Here is a 24,428-nt window from a genome sequence, read left to right as displayed (position 1 = left end):
CACTGCCTTTTGTCTTTTGCTGGCAATTGCAGATTAATGTATTAATGAAATATAATGGTTCGTATGTGCAATACTGATTTTTGTTAGTAACATGTGAAATGAATTTTGGTGTATATACATTTTTGTCTAATTTTAAGAGCTTGTATTTGTATCATAAAGGTACCAAATAGCATGTCACCATTAAAATACAAGTCATAAAAATTTAAATAAATCATAATAGTTCAATAATAAGTTATAAAATTCAAACAAAACCAGAAATATCCCTGTCATTTTGTAATTGGAGGTCGCCAGGAGAGGGCGCAAGCGCCCCACTTTGACGTGTAGCGCTCCTTAATTTAGCAGACGAAGAAGCGCTCGGTAGGTTGGTTATCCGGGAAACCCGCCGTCTGCATACACAACAAAGAAATAAGTTCCAGAGCGACCTAAGGAAAGCAGGCATTAATTAATTTCAGATACCATCTATTCGATAAGGGAAGCCTTGGAAATATTTGCTAAGTTATCTAAGGGAAGCAGGCTTAGTATTTAGAATTTAGTTGTTTTTTTTCTTTGTTTTGTTTTGCTGTTTTGTTTTAGGTGGCAGTAATGCACCTAAGAGTCGGATGCCACCCGCAAATGAACTAAAAGAAGAAGAAGAACCCGCCGTCTACGAGAACAGTTCTAGTTTTAAAATCGAGGACTGGTTGATTCACTGTTTCTCTTCTACAGGTAGTTTAGTTTAGAAAGATAAGTGACAAGCTAGCTGCTCGTGTTAGCATACTGTTGAATATCTTCAGGTAAACATTAGCCAAGAAGATGACCCAACAAGCGGCTGCTCTGCAGACCTACAATAATGAACTTGTCAAGTGTAAGTACTTTGTTTTATTTGCTGAGAAATAATTTGATAACTAGTCACTAAAGACAGATACAGACAGGAGTCTGGTTGCGTTTCTATAAAAATGTCTTACAGACGGGAAAACATGTCTCACTCTTGTCTGTCACAATAGTTGTTTAAGGTAAAATGTTCCTTTTAATATCTATTTGAACCTAATATATAACTGTGCTTAGCCCCAGTGTTCGCTCTGTCAGCATTTCCTCAACAGGTATTGAGTCAGTTTGTCATCTTTATCAGTGATGCTGCTCTACTTTGGGTTAGCAAACAGGATAGTACCGTTAAATCTGATTAACCTACTCAGATTATGCAGTCTCCTACCCGGAAATCAGCCTTTAACCATTTGCAGACCAAAGCCAGTAGAAGTGACAGACATCAACGTTTGAATATATGAACATGCTTTGTTTTCTCCTGTCTTTATTCTTTATCAAAATGACTTCAGCTGGAACTACTTACTTCAATATTTGTCAGCTGTTTGGAAGCTGGTTAATCTGTGTCTAGTCTGCCAGGATAGGAAACTTAATGAGAAGGTTGGATTTTACATTTACAAAACAACCTAAAATAGATCACATGTATTAAGAATTGTGGTATAAAAGGTTGTGTGATTAAATTCTGTTTTGTGCTAGGATGCTGTGTCTGTACATACACAGGCACAGCATCCTCTGTCAGTGGCCTGAACAGACCTGTTTGTCTCTGTTTAGGTATCGAAGACCTTTGCTCAAAGCGGGAAGAGCTGAACCGGCAGATCACGCAGGAGGAAGAGGAGAAGGAGCGTCTGCAGCACGACATCCGCGTCCTCTCGGAGAAGCTGAGCAGAGTCAACGAGAGTTTGGCACAAAGGCTCGCCGCTCGCGCCACCTTCGACCGCACCATCGCAGAGACAGAGGCTGCATACACCAAGGTCTGTAAGATCCAAATGGCTGCAAAACACTTCTTCTGTAATTTCTATTATTGGAATTGGAGTTTTATTTGCAGGAGTTACTGCAGTGGTGGCATTATTTTAATGAATAATATTACATAGTTGTTGTTATGATGTAATATGTCCTGCAGATGTCAGTAAATATTTGCAGCACATCCCACTTATTGCTACTAACTCCCTGTATGCTGCACATAAACAAACTCCTAAGCTGCTCTGATTAAAAAACAACAAGACCCTCAGCAACCCTTAGCCCCTTTTAAAAGGACTTACTCAGGTCACGCCACAACATTATTGCTTCTTCGTATGTACAACATTTTGAGGAGGGAAGTGTGTTATTTCCTACTGTAGATCTTGGAGAGTTCCCAGTCTCTTCTGAGCGTCCTGAAGCAGGAGGCAGGAAACCTCAGTAAAGCCACAGAGCCTCGGAGGAAGGAGCACTAACGGTCACTGAACTCCGCTTCTGACCGCAGCGGCACACTTGATTCTGGCACTTTTACTGTAGTTTATGCTCATCTCCGGGTTATTTGTAATATAATTATTTTGTTGTAAGTACCTGAGTTCAATAAATGCATTTCCGAACATTTATTTGTACCAATCCCATTACTCTTGTAGACAAAATGGAAAAGGAAACTGTCACATGCAGTACTTGCATTTGTTCAAGTCTTCTATTTATTGAGATTTGTACAAGTATGACATCACCTTTTTTTTGTTTTTTTTCTTTAACTTGCCCAAAAAAATCATCGACAATAACTTTACAGTAAGCACATCTGCTGTGATGTAGATTTACAGACGAGAGGGGAGGGTGGGGTGGAAGTCAAGGATGAACAACATGGAGTTTCTACCACAGGATCGCTACAGTGCGACCAACACAAACTGCTCGCTTTGCAGAAAAGGAGGAGTGACGAGACAACGGGGGGGGGGGGGACACTGGCGGCGAGAGACGGCGAGCTGGGCGTCTCCCGTTATAACTTCACATCAGAAAAGTTCTTGCTGGTGTCATTTAAGATGATCAGTGAAGTCCCCCGCCCCCACCCCAAGACCCCAAGACCCCATCCCCAATACACTCTTCATTCTGCCTCTTCGGTCCTCCCAAGACAAGAGAGCAACAAAAGGTTCCCATAAAGAGTCGGGGTTTTGGTCAGCAAAGGCAGCAGTTACCACAGATGGATCCACAGGCGAGTCATGTGACCATTAGCCACGGCTACACAGCAGGTCCAAGCAGGCTTTCTTTGGGCCCAGTTAAACTTGAAAAAGACCTTTAACTGATTGTAGTTTTTACTTGCTTAACAAGGCAGAGGTGTAACAGGGATCAACACAGTGCCAGGTACAGAGTATTATTAATTTAGTACTAATTTAGGTTTTGACTGCAATGCCCTGTATTGAGGAGGAGATTGTATCCGTTAGATGACCATACCTTCAGACATTATCTTCAGAAATAAGTGGATATATATCTTAAGTGTGGTAAGAAAAATACATTCAGATTTCTTAACAGAGGCACTGGCAGCTAATCGTTAGCAATCATAAGCATATGCAACTTGTACATTTGTTAGAAATCATAGGCCAAATCAGGTTATTGGGTCATGAACTTTAGAAATACATAAAAAGGATTTTTCAAGTCGTCTCAAGGATGTCTTAGGGACAAAGATGGAGTCCTTGGACCTGTGTGAGAAACTGCACTTGGGCCACTGTTCGAGGTCACAGTGACAAGGCCAACAATCATAAGACTTTTGATGCAAGGCGTATGACAAAACAAAAAAAAGTGGACGTGGCATTCATCGGCAGTGCATTCATACACAATTGAAGAGTTCCTTTTCAAAATGGTTATTTAACAGTAACTAGAAAAAAAGTGGTATTCTCTGCCAAGCAATAGAGGCTCTTATTTTGAAAGAAAACTCTTCAACTAGGCTTTTTTGTTCTTTTTAAGTGCACATTTCCTCTGTCGCCTACTCTGTCATTTAACATGAGGTGCAAAACAAAGCTAAAAAAAGCAAGACAGTGCAAAGACATATAACATCCAAGACTCCTGAAGATACAAAGAATTTCCTAAATTCATTAGACAAAGACAAAAAAAAAAAGTCTCCTAACAGCAAACCTTTAAGGACTGAACAAATAAAAAATAAATGAAATGAAATGAAAGGGAGATGCTGGAAACTGTACAACAATACTGGCCGAGGGGATCGTGTCAAAGAATGAGTGTGAGGCCATTACAGCAACACTTTAATCAGTTGGCATTCTGAGTTAAAAAACAAACGAACAAACAAACAAAACGGAAAAATTGGTGCATTTTAGCAATATTAAAAAAAATCTTAATTAATAAAAAAAAAAAATTACACGTCTTTCAAACACACACGATCTTGCATTCGTTCGCACAAACATCTGATATGAAAGTTCATAAATCATTGTAGCCTTCGCCGCTCCGGCTTCTTTCCTTCTGTTGGAATGTCAAAGTACATGAGGTCCGACCAGGGAGGGGGAAAAAAAAAAACAATAAAAACATCCGGGAAGGGTGACAGCACCGCTATAACCGGTTCCTTCCACACCAGCAACATGTCTATACAAAAAAAAAAAGTTTTTGTACATGAGCAGGGTTCAGACATGCAAACTTCAACTTTTAAGCAGGAATAAATACACACATAGCTCAGAGGAAGGTGTCTGCGTTTTGGATATACAGAGACATTCTACAGTGTGATAAATGTTTTTGCTTTATCACCAGCGATATGGACAGTTACAGACGTTATTGGCCAAGGTCACTTTTTCAGGAATTTCATGAGAAAGAAATGAGAGTTTGCTACAGATTGACGTTCACTCCCTCGTCTTCGCCAAAAGGGAGGAAAGCGCGTTGAAGTTTGCTTGCCTTCGGACACTTCTACCAAACATCCAGCAGCTTTGATACAAAAAAAAAAAACGGAAGCTTTACAATAAAACAGAACCAACACTGGGTGTTGGCTGAAATCAAAACATGCAATTAAAAAAATAAAGAAAAAGTACATTTGTGGCACCCTTTCACCGTTTTGTTTTGAGTGTTTATATCTACTGTATGCAAGTAGATGTGTCATGACGGATGACATGTTTCCATGCTAACACTGAGCTCTGTGATATCAACACATGGACACTGGATTCCTCCTTTCAGCTCCTGCCCCAAAAAAAAAAGAAAAATCAAACAAGTGTCTAAATGAAGCCTTTTTTCCTGGAGTGTGTTGAGGAAGAATCTGATAGCGGCTCTGACAGATCAACTGTCCGGGATCACAGGGGGGAAACAGTCCAGCTGCTTTTGAGAGAGAGGGAGAGAGAGAAGGAGAGAATCTGACATGTGCCTGAAACCCCTTTCTCTGATATGCGGTTGATAACGTGGCGTTTGGTGGTACCGTGGCAAGAAATCCTTCAAAAGCAAACAAAAGAAAGCACTGCTTCTTGTCTGAGCAGGAAGGTGTGTGTGTGTGTGTGTGCTTGTATCGGCTGGAGTGTAGACAGTGGAGGCAGTTTAGGCCCCTCAGGGCTGCGGTCTGGTCCCACAGGTGTGATGCTACTGTACAGCTGATGGGTGAATGGCGATCAGAAGTAGAGGGCGGGCTCGCTGCTGTAGTCAGACAGGGAGGAGCTGTCTGCTGGTGTGAGCTGAGGAGAAACAACAGCGTTTCAGATGATTTAGAAACGTTCAGTTCACAAGTCAAGTTTTTCTGAAACTCTATGTCTTACTAGAGAATATAGTCATGTTCAAAAGTTAAACTGTTTTTGTGTACAAATTGATTGATTTTCTGATTGTAGTGGGACTAATGCAACCTCAGATGAACTGATGCTGAAATGCTGTGTGGTTTTCAGCAGATGTTGGTGATCATTAAGACCAAACGGCTCCACTTTGGTCTCATGTGTCCATAGGACATTGTTCCACAAGTGTTGTTCTTTGTTCAGATGCAGGTTTGTGAACCTCAGTCCTGCTTCCATGTGTTTTTAGACAGAAGGTTCTTTCTCCTGGTAACTCTTCAAACAAACTGTACTTGTTCAGTCTTCTTCTAACTGTGCTGTCACATTAACACTGAGCATGCTCAGTGAGGTCTGTAGGCTCTGACATGTAGCTCTTGGGTTTTTTTTTGTATTTCTCTGATCTTGGGCTGAATCTTCTGGGACGTCCACTCCTGTGAAGACTGACAGCTGTCTTGAATGTTTCCACTTGTGAATAATCTTTCTCTCTGTAGAACGTTGAACTCCAAACAGTTTGAAATGGTTTTATTAGTCTTTCCAGATTGATGTGCAGCAACAGCTGCTTCTCTAACACCATTGTGTATGTCTTTCTCTCTGGTCACTGTGTTAACACACACCTGAATGTTCCAGAGCAGCAAACTGTTTTTATAGAGGTCTGTACACCTGCTGATGATCAATTCATCAAGGACTGATGATCAGCAGCACCTGCTGCAGCTCAACTAATTAACTCCTATGGAAGCAGTAAGATGAGGATGCTTGTTGTTTTCCTCTTTTTGGCTTCATTTTTCTACATAAATAACAGCACAGTGAAAAAGTTATATATTGTTGATTGTCTGAGGTGAAGTTTACCTGATAGAAGACCCGAAAAACATAGAATTAAAAGAGTGGGTACTAACTGTTAAACATAACTGTAGAACCTCCTAAATAAGCCATTAGAGATAAACAACTTTTATTATTTAATCCGCATTGTCTCTCTTTTTTTGGTGTTAAATGATGGTTGTAATCAATTTGGAGAACCACACCTAATACTTTAAAGATGTACATTTAATTTATTTATTTTTTAAATAACTCATTTCTTAGTAAGCATCAGCATGATATTTTGGTAATACATTATATAATGATCAGCATGCTACACACTATCCCTTACATTGCTGTCTGTCTGTTTATTTTCTCATCAAGAATACTGTTTAATCTTAATTTAAAGCTGCATCATTCAAGGCAGAGTCTGCTATTGATAATGCAGCCATGATGCAAGGAAAAACATAAGAAGCCATTATAAATGTTACGGTATAAAAGTGATGAATGGATGTTAACACTGTGACCGCCCTGCAGCCACATGTGCTACTGGACTCTTAAAAGATAAACTGTGTATACAGCTTTTTAAGTGTGATGAGTGGAGGTGTTTGCCCTCACCATGACCTCCTCTGTCATCTGCGTCTGCTGGGAGGTGGTGTCTTCCTGGTAAACGCTCTCGTCGTGTTTGTGTTCCTGCCAGGCGCTGAAGTCTACAGAGTGCTTGGGAATGTAGCTGGAAAGGTCTGCAGGTAGTAGAAAGATGTTAAGTTCGTTAGTAACCCCCCACTATACAATAGTGAGACACACTTCTCAATCATGCACAGATTTATATACATATCATTTTTACAAGTTATGTACTGAAAGCTGACTGTGTGCAGTTGACAGTTTGTCCAGTAGGGGTCTCTGTCACACTACTTATTGCCTCATTGGATACACAGCCGTCATACATAATGATACTGAATGGAGTAGAATCAGTTTGAAGTAGTTTAAATCAGACCTGTACATAAACATGTTGCACTTTTTTGTCACTTTTTTTCCCCCATGCATCTTATTATTGGATCTTTATTTAAGAGATCCAATCTTACAAGAACGTTTCACCCTAATATGAACTCCTATTGAAAACTGTGACTCGTCTCCACAAACGTTTTGCACAGTCATGCCTTTTAATGAGCTCTCTTTTAAAAATATACCACCAGAAACAATTCAATACTTGTCAGATGTAAATAAAGGCTATTTTGGCCATGCCTCACTTCATGCACTTTTTAAGTTGCTGCTGAATTTATTATATGCTACAAAGAAAGTGCATTTTCATTTGCATCTAATAAGCAAAGCTTAAAAAGTATTGAAAGGGTTCGACCTCTGATATACAAGAAGAAAGAACTGTATGTTGCTTTATGATTTTGGACTTGTGCATTCATCGTTGTCTCACCGTTACTATTGTTTGAGAGGGCAGGTGAGCCGGTCAAAGAGGCTCGAGGGATGTGGATGCGTCCCACCATGCTCGGCTGTTCGTCCGCCATGGGCTTCCCATCCTGTTTCTCCTCCTCGTCCTCCTCTCCGCTGTCCCACGCGCTGCTCTCTGACGGATACTCGTACGTACTCTGGAGACTGGACTCGTTGAACGATATCTTGAGCTGGAAGAGGAAACAGAAACATTAGTGTGACGGTGACACTGAACTTGCTTTGATTTTTACAATATTGCTCCTTGTACTGCTAATGAAGTGTTTTTTGTTTGCTTGTTTGTTTTTTATTACAACAAATTTCACAAATCGCTCTAGTAATAGTTCCATTCATGTTGTAAATATACGCTGACACTGATTTCCCTTGGCTGTGTAGTTTATTCTCACTTCACTGGCAGCGTGATAAGATAAAATAACACCAGTCTCCAGCCAGCAAATGTTTTTTCTGCGGTTGATAAACTTGGGAAGCTGCCTGATCATGATTTGGACTCATTTTTTTATTTTTTTTTTACCTGAAAAGGCAACATTTCACACTTCCGTACAATATAATACACCTATATACATTATATCCTAGTCATGTTACTGGGTTGTCGCCATGGCAACGGCTCAAACACCACCCACTGACAAAAACCATGACATTCACATGTGTTGTTACTGTGGTGCTCTCAGGGAAATGATGATGGGGCCCTTTTTTGTTTTGTTTACAGCCCTCATTTGTTTACCAAGAAAACAAGCCATCTGCTGTTAACTGTTTCCTTGCTGAATCGCTAGATAGGGAGGTCAAAGTTTACAGCTGTCAGCCAAGATTTCCAAGCACCGGTTATCTTTCGAAGCGAAGACGTCTGCACTTTACGAGCCCACTTCTCACTTCCTTATTACTGCTAATTGTACCATGTATGCTGAAGATTACTTCCTGACAATGCAGTTTAGAACCTTCATAACTTATTTATCAGAGTGGTTAATACATGGGATTCTTGGAAAGCTGCACTTTTGTGTGTCCTCTTAAGTGGGACAGGTGGCATCCTTGCAGGAACCGAGGGGGCCTGTGATTGATCGTCTCTGTGCATTTGCTGCAAGACATGTCTGTTTGGCAACGCTTCAGTGGGCTGCGAGCATGGATCCGCGGGGTGAGATGAGCCTGTACGCTTTTGCTGTATCGTGTAATCCAACATGAATGTGCAGCCAGAGACCTCTGTGGTTATAGCTGTCAGAGAGTTAGAGGAAGGAAGTGACAGGTACATCGCGTGTGTCAATTTCTACCAAAACTAAAACTAAATGTCTGAAACACATGACTGAGGGTTATGGTTTTAAGACTGGACCATAAGTGCTTTATAATAAGTTACTATTCGTGTATTGCGGCTACGTGTAGGCGTTGCAAACTAAAAAAAGTCTTTATTTCCTCCACACCACAGTTACCATGGAGATTGAACTGATAATACAAATACACATTAAAAAAAAAAGCAGGTTCATGTCCATGTCTTCCCCTGCGGCAGTCAGCTGACTGCTCTTAACCTACAGTTCCTGGCTCCATCCTCTCTGCAGTGATCTAAAGCTGCCCTAATCTCCATCACAAGGCCTCCAGCCAGAAACATGAAACTCAAGAAGACCATTCAGAGTTAACAGCTAACCTACATTTCATACATTTTTTTTTAAATCCTGTATGACTACCAGCATTACAGTGACATCTACGATAACAGAATGTTAGTCTTTGCAACACAACACATGGACATAACAGATGACTGGAATTATGTCACTGCAGATATCACAGATTGCTCCTGAGTCCCTTATATTGACATAAAAAAATTTGTTTCATTCACAGAGGCCACTGAGAATAAAACATGCTTCCTTTTGTGCTGCGCAGGTACCTGTCTATGTGTCAATGAACAACTAAAAAAGAAGGTAGACTGCTGTGAAACCATAACACAAAAACCACTTATAGATTCAGATAAAACAATACCCATCATACAGATTTAAAGCAGATCTTTAGACTTTATATCAAGAAGAAGCTTTAAAAATTGAGTGTTAATAAATTACAGAGATGCTGTTTAGATTGAGTTTTTTTTTACGATCATGTCAAGACAGCAGTTGGTTAATGGGTCTGTATGGCTCATCTGTAGCTGTTTGTCTTTAAAGTAGTATATTGAACACTTGACACATGACAAAAAAAGATAAGTGCACAAGTCTAGACTTAAGACAGTGGCAAGCCTGGAGATTTTACAGATTATAAAGGCATGTACAACATAAATAAAACTTCTAGTATCAGGACTTGCATTAAGGTTCAGGACTGCACATTCAGACAACTAAAAAGTTAGATATTTTAAGGACAAGGTACATATATGAGATAACAGAGCAATCTACAGACTGAAAAAGAGACATTCACTCCATAGATGTCAAGACTAGGACCTATGACATACCAGTTTATTCAAATATCTAATGTGTCTCATGTCGCCGATACGGTTATCTCCCTGAAATGTGTCCATACAAACTCCAACTATCACACTTTTATAGGAGTAGTTTGCAAAACACTACAGGACACAGTGACAAATCCCCACTGTTGATGGCTGTCATCCAGGAATGCTGATGCTCATCCCAACCTGCCCTGTTCACCTGATTTGACACCTTATTTCCTCTTCCTCCAGACTGTAGAGTGCGCTCAATTACTTGACCCATAAAACCCGACAGCTGCATGGTGTCTACAAGGCTATACTTTGTATCTAATAATCACTGAGATGACATGTACTGTATATTCTGAGGCCAAATGTCGGATTAATAGAATATCTCACTGTGACGCTTCTGACATTTCCACATTCAAGACGATCAACTCTACAAAATTACTTAAACAAATGATAACTGCCAGGTTTTTATGGAGGTATACATGGAAAAACATAACTTCCTAAGAGTTTATAGTTTTTTTCACTGATACAGAGGCCATTTTAAATACAAAAACTTCATGCATTATCATATGAAAGATGGATAGACTAAACAACAAGAACAAGATCTCTGCTTCAACCTTGGGATCGTGCTTTTCTGAAGTAGCTTCCTTTCCCTTCAGGAGAAAATAAATAAAATTCCGCAGTAGTAACAGCACAACGCAGCGTGCCAGTCAGATAATGTTTAAACATACAGTCCTTTGACACAATCTCTACAAGGGCTCCAAGTCCCAGACGTCCCTGAGAAGTCCTTTTTTTGAGTTCCTGTGTTGTTGTGAATCTTACGCTGCAAAAAAAAAAAAAGTTTCCCTGCTTAACTGGCATCCTGTCTTAGAGGAAGTCTCTGAATGCCAAAAGCAAGTCCCATCAATAAATCAGGCTAGCCGCTGGGCTGGCTTCCTCTTTCACTGTCTTTCACTTTTCTTTTTAGTCTGGCCTACCAGCACACTTCTCACATGAGACTCCTGTTAGATGAGACTTTCACCAGTCTCAGTATCCTCTCTTTTGACGTTACATTAAAGCTGTTAAGAGAAGAGGAACAAGGTCACAGCTTTATTCTAGGGAGCCTTTCTATGATTAAAGCCTGCATCGTGGAGGCAGAAGTGATTCGTCTTCTGTCCTCAGGCTGTAGGAGGGGCCAAACAGGGGGGCCCCTGACTAAGGCTGGCTGTCTTCTTCAGTCAGCACAGTTCACTCAAACAGGAAGACCTATTATTCTGGCTTTGTTTGACATTTATTGAACTCTCACTTGGGAGTATGCGTGTATGTGTCATCTGAAATAAATTATAATGTCAAAATCCTGTGATAAACTGCTGGTTTGCAAATGTAAATATTCTCTTGGAAACTGTGCGATTTGCACGTATACTCTAGAGCAAAAGTTCGTTGACATACAATATAAGTTACTTATTGATTTGAAATGAATACACAATGAGACACAAGTGTAACACATGTGGGTGCAATGTGTCTAAAGGAACTGGGAAAGCACTGTGTATTAACCTTGAGTGATATTGAGAATGTTTCCATGCTTTGAAAAGCTGAGTTATTTAAACGTTGAATGAAATGTAGCAGTGTTGCCATGGAAACTGATACCAGTTTCCCCCCCATTTCTTTTCTTTTTAACTTTTAAATATATCGTCTGTATTTTATATGGCTTAAATTAAAGGTTCCAAGTTTCATCAGTATGGTGAGGCCCAATCTGAAATGTAGATTGTTAGATGATGTGAGCTGAGTGTTGATTGCATATTTTGTTAGAGGCACATGGGGTGAGAGATGGACAAAAGAAGAAGGAAGAGAGGAGAGCTGGCAGATGAGATTATGTCTTCATCAATGTTTTTTTTGGCCAATAGGCGATGTGGGAGCCGTGCCAGCAATTTTTTCCAGGCCACCCAGCATGGCGTGTCCTCGTTTGGTGAAAAGTGGTTCCTGTTGAATGGACATGCAAGAAGCGCTCAAAGCTCACCGCCAGCCAGCGCTGGTCAGCCTGAAAGTTACAGCTCTGCTCCTGTGTTTACTTGATGTATGTGTGACTGGGTGCATCTCTTCAAAATGTGATTCTATATTTATCCCGGCGACGCCCAGGTGGCAGAGGGCGCGGCGTGTGCAGTAATGTTGGTATTGAGAGTGCACCTGCTCACATACAGCGTGTGTGTGTGTGTGTGTGTGTGTGTGTGTGTGTGTGTGTGTGTGTTTAAAAAAAAAAGCATCAATTCCTTTGGTCTAGGTAAAGACACAATAAATTCCCTGTCTCTAAAGTGACATGGTAGAGTCCATTAAACAGACTAAAGATGTGTTGCTGCTCAGAGCAGACTGACCAGGTGCCTGATTACAGCTAATCTCCAGCCAGGTGGATAATATTAGAACAGCACCACAATGCACCGGCTGAAGAGTTGAGCTGCAGCTGCATTAGCGCCGGCAGTGACGGATAATATGAGCTTAATCAAAGCATGTGTGAACCTCGTCACTGTGCTGGGTAGATAAGATAACTTGTGTAGTTCAAACCAGAGAAACTGCAGTGCCATCGATACTGATCAATATTCAGATCAGTGAAACTAACGGTTGCATGGATGAGTCAAAATCTTAAATGTTATTTAAATATTAATTTCTCCAATGTCTCCATGACGAAGACATGAGTGAAAGGGTCTCAAACTACTTCACTAAAGTCTCAAAAACAAAATAGGGATATATTAATTTAATACTTTTATTAGGCTTACATTAGCCTTATGTTGACTAAGTAGCTATATCAGACAATTGGATGAACCATGGGCCTGATCTATTCACTTCAAGTCTATGTTTGCAACATTGGCTGTATGTTGATTAAGGCCATGATTAAGGACATTTCTAAAAGTGAGGACAAAATATCTCAAGCTTTGTGGATGGCTGCAGTATAAGTCCTTAACCCTGCCTCCTCCATGTTATTAGATAAAACAGAGCCCCAACTAAAAACTAAAAGTAGGCTTCAAATGTTCCCCACAGATGGTTTATGGCTAATGTTAGCCAGTTTTAGATCGTTTGTATCACACTGGTCTATGTTTATATTTATTTCCATATGTTTGTATTGAATTAGTTATTGCTGGCTAAAAAAAGAGTAAGTAACGCAGTGGTCAACAGATGATGGAGTAGCCGAGCTACTAGCTACTTTTACCTCTCAGTCTTAACTGTGCAGATTTCAAAATCTTTTCTAATATGGATGGAGGTGGATGTTCTCCATCTGCAGAGAAAATGGTATCAAAATGACGTCAGCCAAATCTGAAAAAGTCAGATTGGAGCATCTCTAGAACAGAGCAAGAACTGCCTGTTGTGTCATTGGTAATGTACTGCATAATAACAACAACAACTAAATGTTTGCGACATCAGCGTCTACAAGGGAGTCTAATCAGATCTAATCAGTAATTAGGAGTCATTTTTTTCCGAATGCCAACAGCACCCAGCTGCCAATATAACACGCACCTTAGCAGCTTATCACAAACAGCTAGACAAATTGTTGGATGAAGTTTAGTTGAGCTCAAATATCAGATATTTAAGCTACTTGTGGCTTAAAATACTCCAGCAAAGGTTCAGAGATACTGAACACACCTACTCACAACCCCTTCAGCTGCAATCTGTGAAGTAGATTCGGGTCAAAGACGCACATTTTTTCTGTGTGGTGTATTTCACACCACGTAGGAATTACATCAGTGTTAGGGTGGATGGATGGTGCTACAACTGTCAGTGATTAAGTACAACAACGCTGAGGTGTGTAGGTAGCTGCTGCATCGGGCAGGCTGACGGCGGAGGCAGAGAAAAGCTGTGCCAAACGCGAAAATCTGTGTTTACACTGCCATGTCTCAAGACTGCGTGAGTCAGTGTTGTAATACTACGCCCTTTGTATCCTTGTGTGTGAGTCTCTCTGTGTTGGATTATCTAACTGATAATGACACAGGATGGGAGAGAGGACACATTTCCCAAATTTGTCAATGAACTGTTAAGAGATCCAGCTTAGCGAAGTGGAGCCAGTTCATTATATTGTCCCATAGACAGACCTTTTTTTGCTCAAATGAATGGCCTTCTATGTTATAATAATGGGCCACACTCAGTGTGTAAGGTGATACCGGCTGGGTGGAGATCGAAACTTATCAGCAATCTACTCCTTACACACACACACACTGTAATTGTGGGAGCGTTTACTACATAAAAGCACACTTCTGGACCTCCTATGTACTCTCAAATACTGAGATGATGATCAGGTTTGGCTTAAAACCCGCAATCAAGTGCAGGACTGGGTGAAGAGTACTTGCATAAGATCAAGATGGGATCAAAACACAGTTACTGTTCTTATTAGATATTTCTTATTAGAGTTTCTGGCTGACTGTTTTAATTACTTAAGGTAGTCTGGGGGTTAATATATGAAACTTCATATCCACAGGACTACTGGCTTTGTCCAAAGGCCACGCAGTGCAGTGAAGGCCAATGGGTGCGTCTTACATTGATCCCTTGTTCAGCTGGTGCTGAGTAGCTCTACAGTCTGTGGGCTTCTGGCCAGTGATAAGGCTATTGTTTCAGTGAACTCTGGGACAGGGATGAGTCAATAGTCACAGCAGCACAGAGGCAAGATGCCAAAAAAAAGCAAATATAACATAAATCATATGCACATCAGGGGGAAAAAGCAATGAAACAAGACCATCAAACAAAGAAACAATGAACTAACTTGTTGGATTACACTGTGTGGCCAAAAGTAAGTGGACACCATGTCCAGGTCTCGACAGAAGACTTCTTTTATTTCTATGCATTAGCATTGTAAGATTTGTTTCACAGGTCTTGTTTTTCAAAGGTTTTGTTCAGAAGTGGGATAAGCCTGGTACAAAATAATGGTTTGTTACACACATTTGCTTTAATTATGTTAAGACTTTATGAGCCCTATGATCCCAACAGATCAACAGCCCATAAGGGCTTAAAGTGGTTAGCAGTTTCCTTCTGATTCCAGTCTTTGTGCTAGGCTAGGTTAAACAAGCTTGTGTCAACCTCTAATGCAAATTACGCCCAGTGCATTATGGGTATAATTTAGTAATTATAGTAAAGAACAGACCAGTGTTCTCGTGCTTTATTGTCTGTTTGCATACTTCTCTGCAGAACTATGTAAATTGAACCAATATATAAGTTATATATATATACACATCAAGCATGGGCCCCACAGCACCACCCATCGCCACCCTGTGATGAAATTATATTTATGGTAACAGCAACAGGTAACTTGCCAACACAGACTTTAGCCACAATTAACTATTTACAAGATCCTGAAGTGTTTGTTTTGCAAGAAAATGTTGGACAATAAACCATCACTTATAATTCAAGCTGCTCCTGGCCTTAAAATGCATCAACAGAAATATGTTTGGGTATTATACGAGCTAACCTCAGCTTCGCCTCATGAAAACACACACAAGAGGGTAGAGCTGTTTGGGTCTCCACCCACAATAACACTGATTTGTTGATTACACAGTGTGCTCACCATTTAAACATCTTTACATGGCCGTGTTTCAATTTTATCATTGACTCAGTGTGACAGCTACCTATCCGCCAATTACAGGATGTATGACTGATGTAAAAATGTGTGTGTATGAAAGAGAGAGAGGCTGAGAGACAGAGAGAGTGTGTGTCCTTATCCTGGGATCCTAATGACAGGATAGAATGGCTGTGGCTCGTGTTGCCCTGGCGACAGGCACCATGGATATGTGACAGAGGGAAACGGGAGAGTGGAGGTGGAGACAGAGAGTGACGAACGTGGCTGTGAGACAGACGGCTTTTGAACCAGGAAAGCAAATTATTAGAATCAACAATTGGCAATAAAAAAATATCAATTTCCTCCTGCTCATCTACATCTCTGGTCTGGGATGTGGCTCTTATTAATCCTAAAACACATTATAGTTGATTACAAACAGCTTCCATGGAGACTATTTGAATAAAAATTTACATTAGACACACAAAAGCACCACATACATGCCCAGATTCCCTCTAAGGTTTTGCAATTCTAATCCTGCAGACAGAAGTGGATGTGTTCAGTCGACACGGCAGCTGGATGAGTTTTTACAAAAGATTTTACTTTCCAATTATCATACACCCAAAACAGATTATTTCCTGAATGATGTGTTTCAAAGCAGATGGTGGGAAACACAGTGTGCAGGTAGTAAAACTCCACATCCTCTATGTGCCTCTTTTACTCGCCAACTCTGTCTTTTTATAAACTTTCAAAAAACCCCCGTCTGTAAGCTTCCTGCACTTTTAGCCTCTTCAGCTTCTTACTCATGCACCCACACACACACACACGTATAAACACACACACACACACACTGAATTAAACATGACTATGATAGTGGGGCTTTGCTGGCTGAATTCTAATTACACCAACTTTGCAGGGTTGCATACGTGCCTGAGGGCTGTGTGGGAAACCTGCAAGTGTGTGTGTGCAGAATTTTAGGTATTGGTTGTGCATTGGGGTCGTGCGTATGTGTGTCTGTGTGCGTGTGTGTTCACATCCTGCAGCCACAGAGCCTTCGGAAGAAATGACAAGCCTCTTAAATGGAAACCAAATTTGCACCGCCTGTGATATCAATAATAAAAACAGAACTAGCGCCTCTCTCATGTGACAGACTGTGTGGGACAAAGTCATTTTGATGTTTTTTTTTTTTTTTTTTTTTTGCTGGCATGACTGTGACTCAAGAACAGCTTTACCTAAATGTCAAATTAGGGGCGGGCCTCTGGGAAGTTTACATTTCACCATTGACCAAAAGGTTAGGATTATGTCCATAGTGGCAATGTATGTGTCTCAATACACAGTATATACCACATCTGATCATAGCAGCCTCATATAGCTATGCTAACCTCTACGATGCATCACATGACTGACCTGCTGAAAATGCATAGGGGAAAAAATTACTATGGAAACGACGGCATGTCTGTGAGATATGAGCGAGTGGGTCAAAGATCAAAGAGCAATGCAAACTGAGAGTTAAAACTAAAGGACAACAGGAAGTGAGGTAAGAGGCAGAGGAAGTTAGATCTATTGTGGTACTCTAAGAGGCTTTTCAAATGTCCAGAAATGCCTGAAGGCAAATAACATTGCTATCAGTTATAAATAAAATGGAAGCCTTGATGTGCACTGATTGATACTATATCAGGTGACAATGTGTAAAGTAACTTTACTCTGTAAAGCCTTATTATCTGGCAGTTCAGCAGCCTTTTAGCCTTGTTTAGCGTTGTTTCGGTTTCATTTCATGAGCTTCAAGCTATAAAATGGACTTCCATTGGTTGCTTTAGCTTGAAGATAACTATGCTTCCTCTCAATGCCACAATACTGAGATGTTGCTATGGTCAGACATTGAAGAAGTAAGAGAGTGAGGACAAGAATCAATGCAATAATAGCATGACATGAACATAATTGACAACCACTTAGCTATAAATATCTCCTGCTACTTCACCTCAGCCATAATAAATAAAAAGAGCACTCAGGACAGTGTAGACTGTTATTCTGACAGGACAATCTTTTTAACAGTGCGGGGGTGGGGTGGTAGTATTCAGGAAGTGTAAGGGAGGAGAGGTGGGGAATGTCTGCTGGGTGGTAAATAATTAAACACAATGGACTTTCACACCTGTAGCCCAGGCGCACAATGTAAATGTAGGAGTGTGCCCTTTCATTGGCCTTCCTGTGTTACACGGAGCTTTTTAACCATTTAAGTATTTTTGACTTGCAGACTACATGACGTTAGACAGCGAGAAGAAAACACAAAGAAAAAATACTTCAGCTTTAGAATGAACACATGTGTATGTGTTTGACCTCTTGTGTAGACCTGGACATCATTATATTTGCTGTAATTATTCTGCACCATCTTAGCCACGTGGACCTCCAGTAGGACAATCGAATGTTGACTTAACTCATGTCCTTCCTGTTCATTTTTTGTTCTCTGAAGTCATAAAGTCCAAATCATGATAGCAAATGGACTTCATGATGTGTTATCAGCATGATGTGTCTAACTATAATCACAGTTTTTAACTTAGCACAAACTTGTTGCTAACATTAATGTATCACAGGACACTGATTAATACTTGTGTGAGGTGTGCACATATTATATCTGCAACCCCATCTATCCCAAAAACATTAGCCCTGTTAGCTGTTCCCCTGGTGTATACCTGGTGTTGCTGATTCCTATAATAGTTCAATAGTGCTGAAACCACATGTCCTTCATCTATATCTGCTATAGATCTATGTGGTTGCTTTAGCATTACAACAAACTGCACCAGCATCTTCTTAACACTCAAGTGAGCTGCATTTAGTCCAGTAAATGGCTCTGACACCAGTGTAAACACACACAATCACACAGCGCTAAAGCTATCCATCCATTTAATCGTAACCCAACTGAAAATAAACCTTCAACGTTCATTACAATAACAATCATTCATCTGAATAATTATGCCTTTCAGTAACAAACACACGAGCCACTTCCCTAAACCTAATCATTAGCTTGACAGAACGGCCATAATTACCCATAAATATGCTGCAGCAATTTAAATATTAACTAGCTAAATCTGGGAATATGCAGAAACTTTGAGTACTGGGGGGAAAAAAAGAAAAGTAAAAAAAAAGAAGGTGGGGTGTGTCTCTTCCTCCCTCCCTCCCTCGCTTTCTGTGGATGTTGTGTTGATGAACGCTTGGGTCCATGGCTCCCTTTTACCATAATAACCAGTCATAGGGAGCAGCGACTTCAAAACAAACCACCCCCCCTCTCCTGTGTCTTGTTGCCAGCTGCATCCCTGCTTCACAAAGAACTGCAGCGTCTATACCACAAGGATTAAAAAATATATATATATTCTGCCAAATTTGTCCACAGAAGTCAAGAAAGCACAAGAGTGCAGATGGAAAGTCAATCTTAAAACCTGCGTTTCACTAGAATCCCTGAGTCGATTTTATGCAAATGCGGGACTAATGTGGTACAAGAAGCTGCACTTGACCTACATAGCTCTTCCACAATTCCAGCCCCAAAAGAGAGGAGATCACAGGAAGCTGGAAGCAAGGGGACAGGCCTTATTAACCACCACCGCACAGGAATAAAGCAGTGCACTGTGGGTAGAGAAAAGGAGGGTGAAACAAAGCAGTAGACTAGAATGAGGCTCTTACAGAGGGTGTTTTGGATGTGGTCCAACATCATCATCATCATCATATGTCTGGGTAGAGTTCAGAAATCAGAACACACACAGGAAGAGATGGGTGACATGTTTTTTTTTTTTTTGGAAAACTTAGAGGAAAGGGTTGGTGATCTGCTTTGGACAAGACCTCATCCTCTGACGTGCATGTGGAACATTTTTCAGCCAAGCTTCAAGAGTTTGTTGGAAAAAGAGGGCTCAAAAACTAAAAATGAAAAAAAAAAAATAAAAACCTGACCATTGAGCTGAGGCCATTCCCGGAGGCTGCTCTCACACAGAAGCGGCGCTGAACAAAAATTCCACACAAATTATACAGGCTAGGCCAAGCCTCGATGCTTTTGTAATTGCTTGCGCAGCCCTGCCCAGAGAAGAAAAGAAGTTCAAAAAAAAAAACCTTGATGATGACCAAGAGGAGCAGTCGGACAACAAAAGAAGAAAGTGTTTTTGTTTAGGACAAAAGACAGGACGTGTTCAGTTATCACTGCCCTGGTCTCTATGTGTACACAATAAATCATGGAAGCCACATGGTCCACAGTCTGTCTGCCATTGTAAAGCTCAAATCATGGGACTATTATGAATATGAATCAGCTCCTGTAACACCAAAAATATAATCAGACCCACAGATTGGAAGAGAAAAGACAACTGAAAGTGCTAGCATGCAGCTGTATTTAAATTAGGTGGTAAAAAAAAGTGACTTCTTGCCCTGTACAGTACAAGATAGCCGGATTTGCTAGGAGCATAAAGGATTATGGTACAGCAGGTCAAGGAAACAGGGCTGCAGGCCAGCGTCTGAGAGGCTATAACACCGGCCTAGATTGATGAGCTGCCAAAAGGCTGAAAATATTCTGCGTTAAGAGGCGACGAGGCGCTTTGCAGATCGGAAAGGTTATGGTGGTGATGTAATGCGTTTGTTGCAGTTGCACTGCACATCCTGGTCATCTTGAAGGTGTCAATAAAAATACAATGTTGTTTCCTCTCCCTTAGCTGCACCGACCAGACGGGGAAAAAAATGCTTGGCACGCAGGCCGATCCAGAGCAGAAGCAGCCTGCAGCACCTTGTAAAATTAATTAGAAACATTCTCTGATATTTAATTAATCCACATGAAAGAGGAGCAATCTGCAGCAAGACCTCTACCAGGCAACGCCAGATAAGATGATAATTGTTAGATAACTCTGATGTCCAAAAAACGCTCCCTGGTTTTATTTAATTGTGTTTTTTTTTCGTTTTGTTTTTCTTTTAGTAGAGTTGGAAATATCTTAGATGTAATAGAACAAAATAAATGTGTTCTGGGACTGGTTTAGAGCTGGCCTGAATCCCCAATGCCAAATCCTGAGAACCGAATACAGCCTTGATGAGATTGTTCAGTCAATAGGCTTGAAGGGCCACCTAACCCAATAATGCTCTCTGCGACAAATAACGTGCTTTTGTTGGGATGGCAATGCACGAGCAGGTGGGGGTGTGTGTACTGCATGTAGTTTCAGGCGGCTGAGTAAACACACGCTTTTAATCCACTTAGGCATCAAGGCCTGCAGCAGGTCAAGTGATGTTATGTGGAGATTTAGTGTAGCAGACACTCACACCATGGGAAGAACTGTGAGGATTAACCAGAAGGTGGAAACATGCTTGAATCCTAAAAAAAGGCATGGCTGACTAGAGCTTGGTTAGAGAACAGTTAAGTGACAGGTGCACAGTCGCTCCTGTGCGACGCTCGCCTGCTAAATTTAGTTCATAGGAACCTTGGATGATCTGCCTGGAAAGATTTGGCACATGTATGTTGTGTATTTTGGAAATTAGGAAACGTAACTTTTCTACATCTCCTGCTGTGATCTAAACCCCCAAAGCAGAGTTCAAGCACCAAATAATCACAATAAAAATAGGCAAAAAGTTTGGATTTTACTCTCACCTTCTTGCCTGTGGAGCCCGTCTTGGAGAGGCAGGACTTCTCCAGGGAAAGGTACCCACCGATGACCTCGATCTCCTCTGCAGCAGGGTAGCGTTTCTTCAACAGGGTGCCCAGCTGAGCATACGGGGCCTGTGGAGGAGTGGACCCCGGCGCCGCCTCGCTTGAGGCCTCCTGCTGGGGTTCGGGTGAGCTCGGCTGGGCGTCGGGCTCCACTCTACGTTTAGGCACCACAGTGAAGGTGTTTCCCTTTCTCCTCTGCACCATGGGGCTGGGAACAGGGACACGCTGCAGAGGCTCCACCTCAATGTCGTCGATGTTTGTCACCGGCAGATGATCCGCGGGGGGCTGCTCTGGAGCAGGGGAGGGGATGGAGGGGGCAGGAGAGTCTGATGGGACAGGGGAGAGGGTGGGTGAAGATGGGATAGCTGGAGAGGAAGGGGGTGAAGTCAGGGCAGGTGGAGGGGTGGGAGATGGGGTGACAGCAGGGGATGGAGACAAAGGTTCAGATGTGGGACAACGAGTTGGACTTGTGGCAACGCTCGGAGATGGTTCTGGCATGGACGGCCTTGCAACCCGCTCCACCTCCTCCTCTTCCTCTTTCTTCTTTGGGGATGTAGGAGTGAGAGTAGGGGTGTGGGAGGTTGGCACTCTTGGTGTGGGGACCTCAGCCACTCTGTGGGAGGGGGAAGACTTCACAGGGCCAGATGGTAGTGGGCTGCCTGTTGGAGATGAGGCACCCAGACGACGCTTGGGGATCACTGTGAAGGAGTTTCGAGACTGCAGACGCAGGTTAGCGAGGGCCCGTGCCTGGGTGTCCCCATCAGGAATTCTTTCAAGGTCTGGCAGAGGAGAGGGACGGATCTCGTAGTCTGGCGAGGAACGTGGGAGCTTAGATGAGACGGGACTTGAGGGGGACTCGGCACGGACACGACACGTCTCCGGAGAGCATGGCACCTTAGGTTTAGCGGGCACATCAGAACCCTCCCAGTCTCTCTCTCTGGTGGGCTTGTTTGGCCCCCTATCCGGCTCATCTCTGGGGGTGACAGCTGTCCCAGGGACCCTGCTATCCTCAAAGCGCTGACGGAAGGAAGACACAGACTGTGGGGATCCGGTAGGGCGTTGGGGGCTGCCCTGCTCAGAGACAGCAGGCTGTGGCTTTGGTTTGGAAGACCAGGGACTCCGGAAGACTGGTGAGGATGGCTGGCTGCTGTCCGGGCTGCTCACTGAAGGGCCTGGCCTGGTCTTTGGCACCAGATCTGGCTGTGGCTTGGACCAGATTCTTGGCCTGCTGCTGGCACTACAATCCAGGTCCAGCAGGTTCTCTGTGCTGTGAGACTTTTTCTGAAGCTTCCCATAATTACTGTCAAACTTCTGCAGGATCCGACTGACCCTTCCTTGACCCTCACCTGTATCATATGGGACCTCATGATCAGGGCGGCCCAGGGTGCTCAAGTTCTCCTCACTCTTGCTTAAGGTGGTATCATAAATAACCACTTCCTTGGCTCTTATCTCAGTAACAGCACTCCCTCTCCGGTCCAGGAGGTCGTTCAAAGAGCTATAACTACTGACACCGTTTTGTTGCCATTTGGACTCTGTTTTTAGCCCTCCTGCTTCCGGAAAGTAATCCGGATCGGACTCAATAATGATAATATTTTCCGCGCGGATAGTCCGTATACCGGGGACGCTGCCGTACAGCTCCAGGATGTGCTGGACCGGGCGAGCGGCGTTTTCTTGGTCCTGTCGTCTCCTCCGCTCCTTCTCCAGCTTGATGAACGGGTTCTCTTCCAGTGGCCCCAGGCTTTCTTGTAGCACCAAGCTCTCATGTCTGTCATCTTCCCTCGATGTCGTCCTCTCGGCGGCCGGCGGTCGAGCCTCTTTGTTGTTCCCGAAGTGTTGGTTGGCTGTGGTGATGGTGTAGTTCCGCCCGGTCCCACCGGCCGCTGCACTGTCTCTTTTGGGTCCCCCTGCGCCGGTGCCGTTTACATTCCCCGTCACCTCGCCGTTCACCCGCTGAGGGCCCGCACCGCCGGGACTGGTCTCCTGTGCACCGGTTCCACCAGACCCGCCGCCCTTCGCCTTCCTCCTCTCCAGTATTTCTCGCTTCCAGGCCGGCATCCTCGGGCTCTCTTGCCCGGCCTCTTGTCTGAGGACGCGTACCTCTCCTCCGCCAGACATAGCGGAGGGTTATTTGGAAGGAACGAAGAGGAGAGAGGCAGGCTCCTGCCGCGGTCCGGTGCGGATGTGAAAGCTGTATCCTGCTCCGAGTGTACCTGCAGCACCGTTCACCGCACACTCACACACATCCCGACCGTATCTTTTTTTTCCTCTCTCCTCTCCCTTTGCTTTCACACTGCCTGCTCGTTCTCTCCCCACAGCCCCTGAACGCGGCCCTGCCCCTCTGCTGCGGCACGAGCGACGCTGGCTGTCTCCTATCTGCTTTCTGATTGGCTGTTTATGTTTATGGACACGCCCTCGCTGACTCTGCAGAGTTGCTGCACATTTGTGAAAACCACGCCCATTTCTATTGTGGAATGGGCCAGGAGTCTTGTCAATCAAAAGTGTTGCGTTTAAGTTCCACCTAACCCTTCCTTTTTTGGCAACACCGGCAATAAGTGTATAAATCTAGAATTCGGTAATTAAATATAGACTGTTATGATCTTGTATTGCCTTATTTATTGTTTAGTAATCAGAATGCTTAAATTAATTAATTAAAATAAACATGTTTCTTCTTTTCTTCGAGACTTTTTTAATCTTTATTGTATTTTTTGTAACTGACAGTTCTTATTAGTCGTTTATAGTATTATTTAAACCTTTTAACCATTTTCTTTAACCAGTTATATCACACAGGAATACATAGAAGGTTTTCTTTTAATCAGGGTGTGACATCCCCAGATGATAAAATCCCATTGCTGGTTGTTCATTCAGCATTTGCCGGTGATGCCACCTGTCGATAATCCGGGTGCAGTAAACACAGGACCTGAAGTGAGAGCTGCTGCGCATGAATCAGCACTTAAGAGGGCTATTCTTGGGTACTACAAGAGATTACCTTCCTCATAAAACATTTATCACCAAACCACAATTAAGAACAGCACAATAAAGAGCTCAAAGGAAGAAATTAAGGATCAAGTGCCTTACTTTCTCTCTGAAGTAGGCCTGAAAGTTTTAAATGAAAGTACACATTTAGGA

The 24,428-nt window shown here is 42.5% G+C and overlaps 2 protein-coding genes across 2 annotated transcripts; one reads left to right on the top strand and one right to left on the bottom strand.

Annotated features, from left to right (window-relative positions):
* The first annotated feature begins 367 nt into the window (after nucleotides 1-367).
* Nucleotides 368-2,368, top strand: ssna1 (Sjogren syndrome nuclear autoantigen 1). Its single transcript, XM_028418240.1, has 3 exons — nucleotides 368-844; nucleotides 1,570-1,769; nucleotides 2,136-2,368. Exons 1-3 carry the CDS (start codon nucleotides 793-795, stop codon nucleotides 2,226-2,228), a joined length of 345 nt encoding a protein of 114 aa, XP_028274041.1. The 5' UTR covers nucleotides 368-792; the 3' UTR covers nucleotides 2,229-2,368.
* A 124-nt stretch (nucleotides 2,369-2,492) lies between these two features.
* tprn (taperin) lies at nucleotides 2,493-23,607 on the bottom strand. Its single transcript, XM_028418351.1, has 4 exons — nucleotides 21,243-23,607; nucleotides 7,711-7,915; nucleotides 6,900-7,024; nucleotides 2,493-5,402 (listed from the first exon to the last, which is right to left on the bottom strand). The coding sequence occupies exons 1-4, from the start codon at nucleotides 23,415-23,417 to the stop codon at nucleotides 5,340-5,342; spliced, it is 2,568 nt and encodes an 855-aa protein (XP_028274152.1). The 5' UTR covers nucleotides 23,418-23,607; the 3' UTR covers nucleotides 2,493-5,339.
* Nucleotides 23,608-24,428: the final 821 nt, after the last annotated feature.

Source organism: Parambassis ranga, chromosome 12 (genome assembly GCF_900634625.1).
Source record: "Parambassis ranga chromosome 12, fParRan2.1, whole genome shotgun sequence".
Taxonomy (NCBI): Eukaryota; Metazoa; Chordata; class Actinopteri; family Ambassidae; genus Parambassis; species Parambassis ranga.
This window is presented reverse-complemented; position numbering and strand designations above follow the sequence as displayed.

Bases quoted from the DNA above. Each gene is read 5' to 3' on its own strand.
- tprn (XM_028418351.1), bottom strand. From the start codon at position 23,417: ATGTCTGGCGGAGGAGAGGTACGCGTCCTCAGACAAGAGGCCGGGCAA. The intron at 7,916-21,242 runs GTGAGAGTAAAA...TTCCTCTTCCAG, and splicing joins CGGGCTCCACAGGCAAGAAG to CTCAAGATATCGTTCAACGA. The intron at 7,025-7,710 runs GTGAGACAACGA...TACTACCTGCAG, and splicing joins CCTCTCAAACAATAGTAACG to ACCTTTCCAGCTACATTCCC.
- ssna1 (XM_028418240.1), top strand. From the start codon at position 793: ATGACCCAACAAGCGGCTGCTCTGCAGACCTACAATAATGAACTTGTC. The intron at 845-1,569 runs GTAAGTACTTTG...GTCTCTGTTTAG, and splicing joins CAATAATGAACTTGTCAAGT to GTATCGAAGACCTTTGCTCA. The intron at 1,770-2,135 runs GTCTGTAAGATC...TTCCTACTGTAG, and splicing joins CAGAGGCTGCATACACCAAG to ATCTTGGAGAGTTCCCAGTC.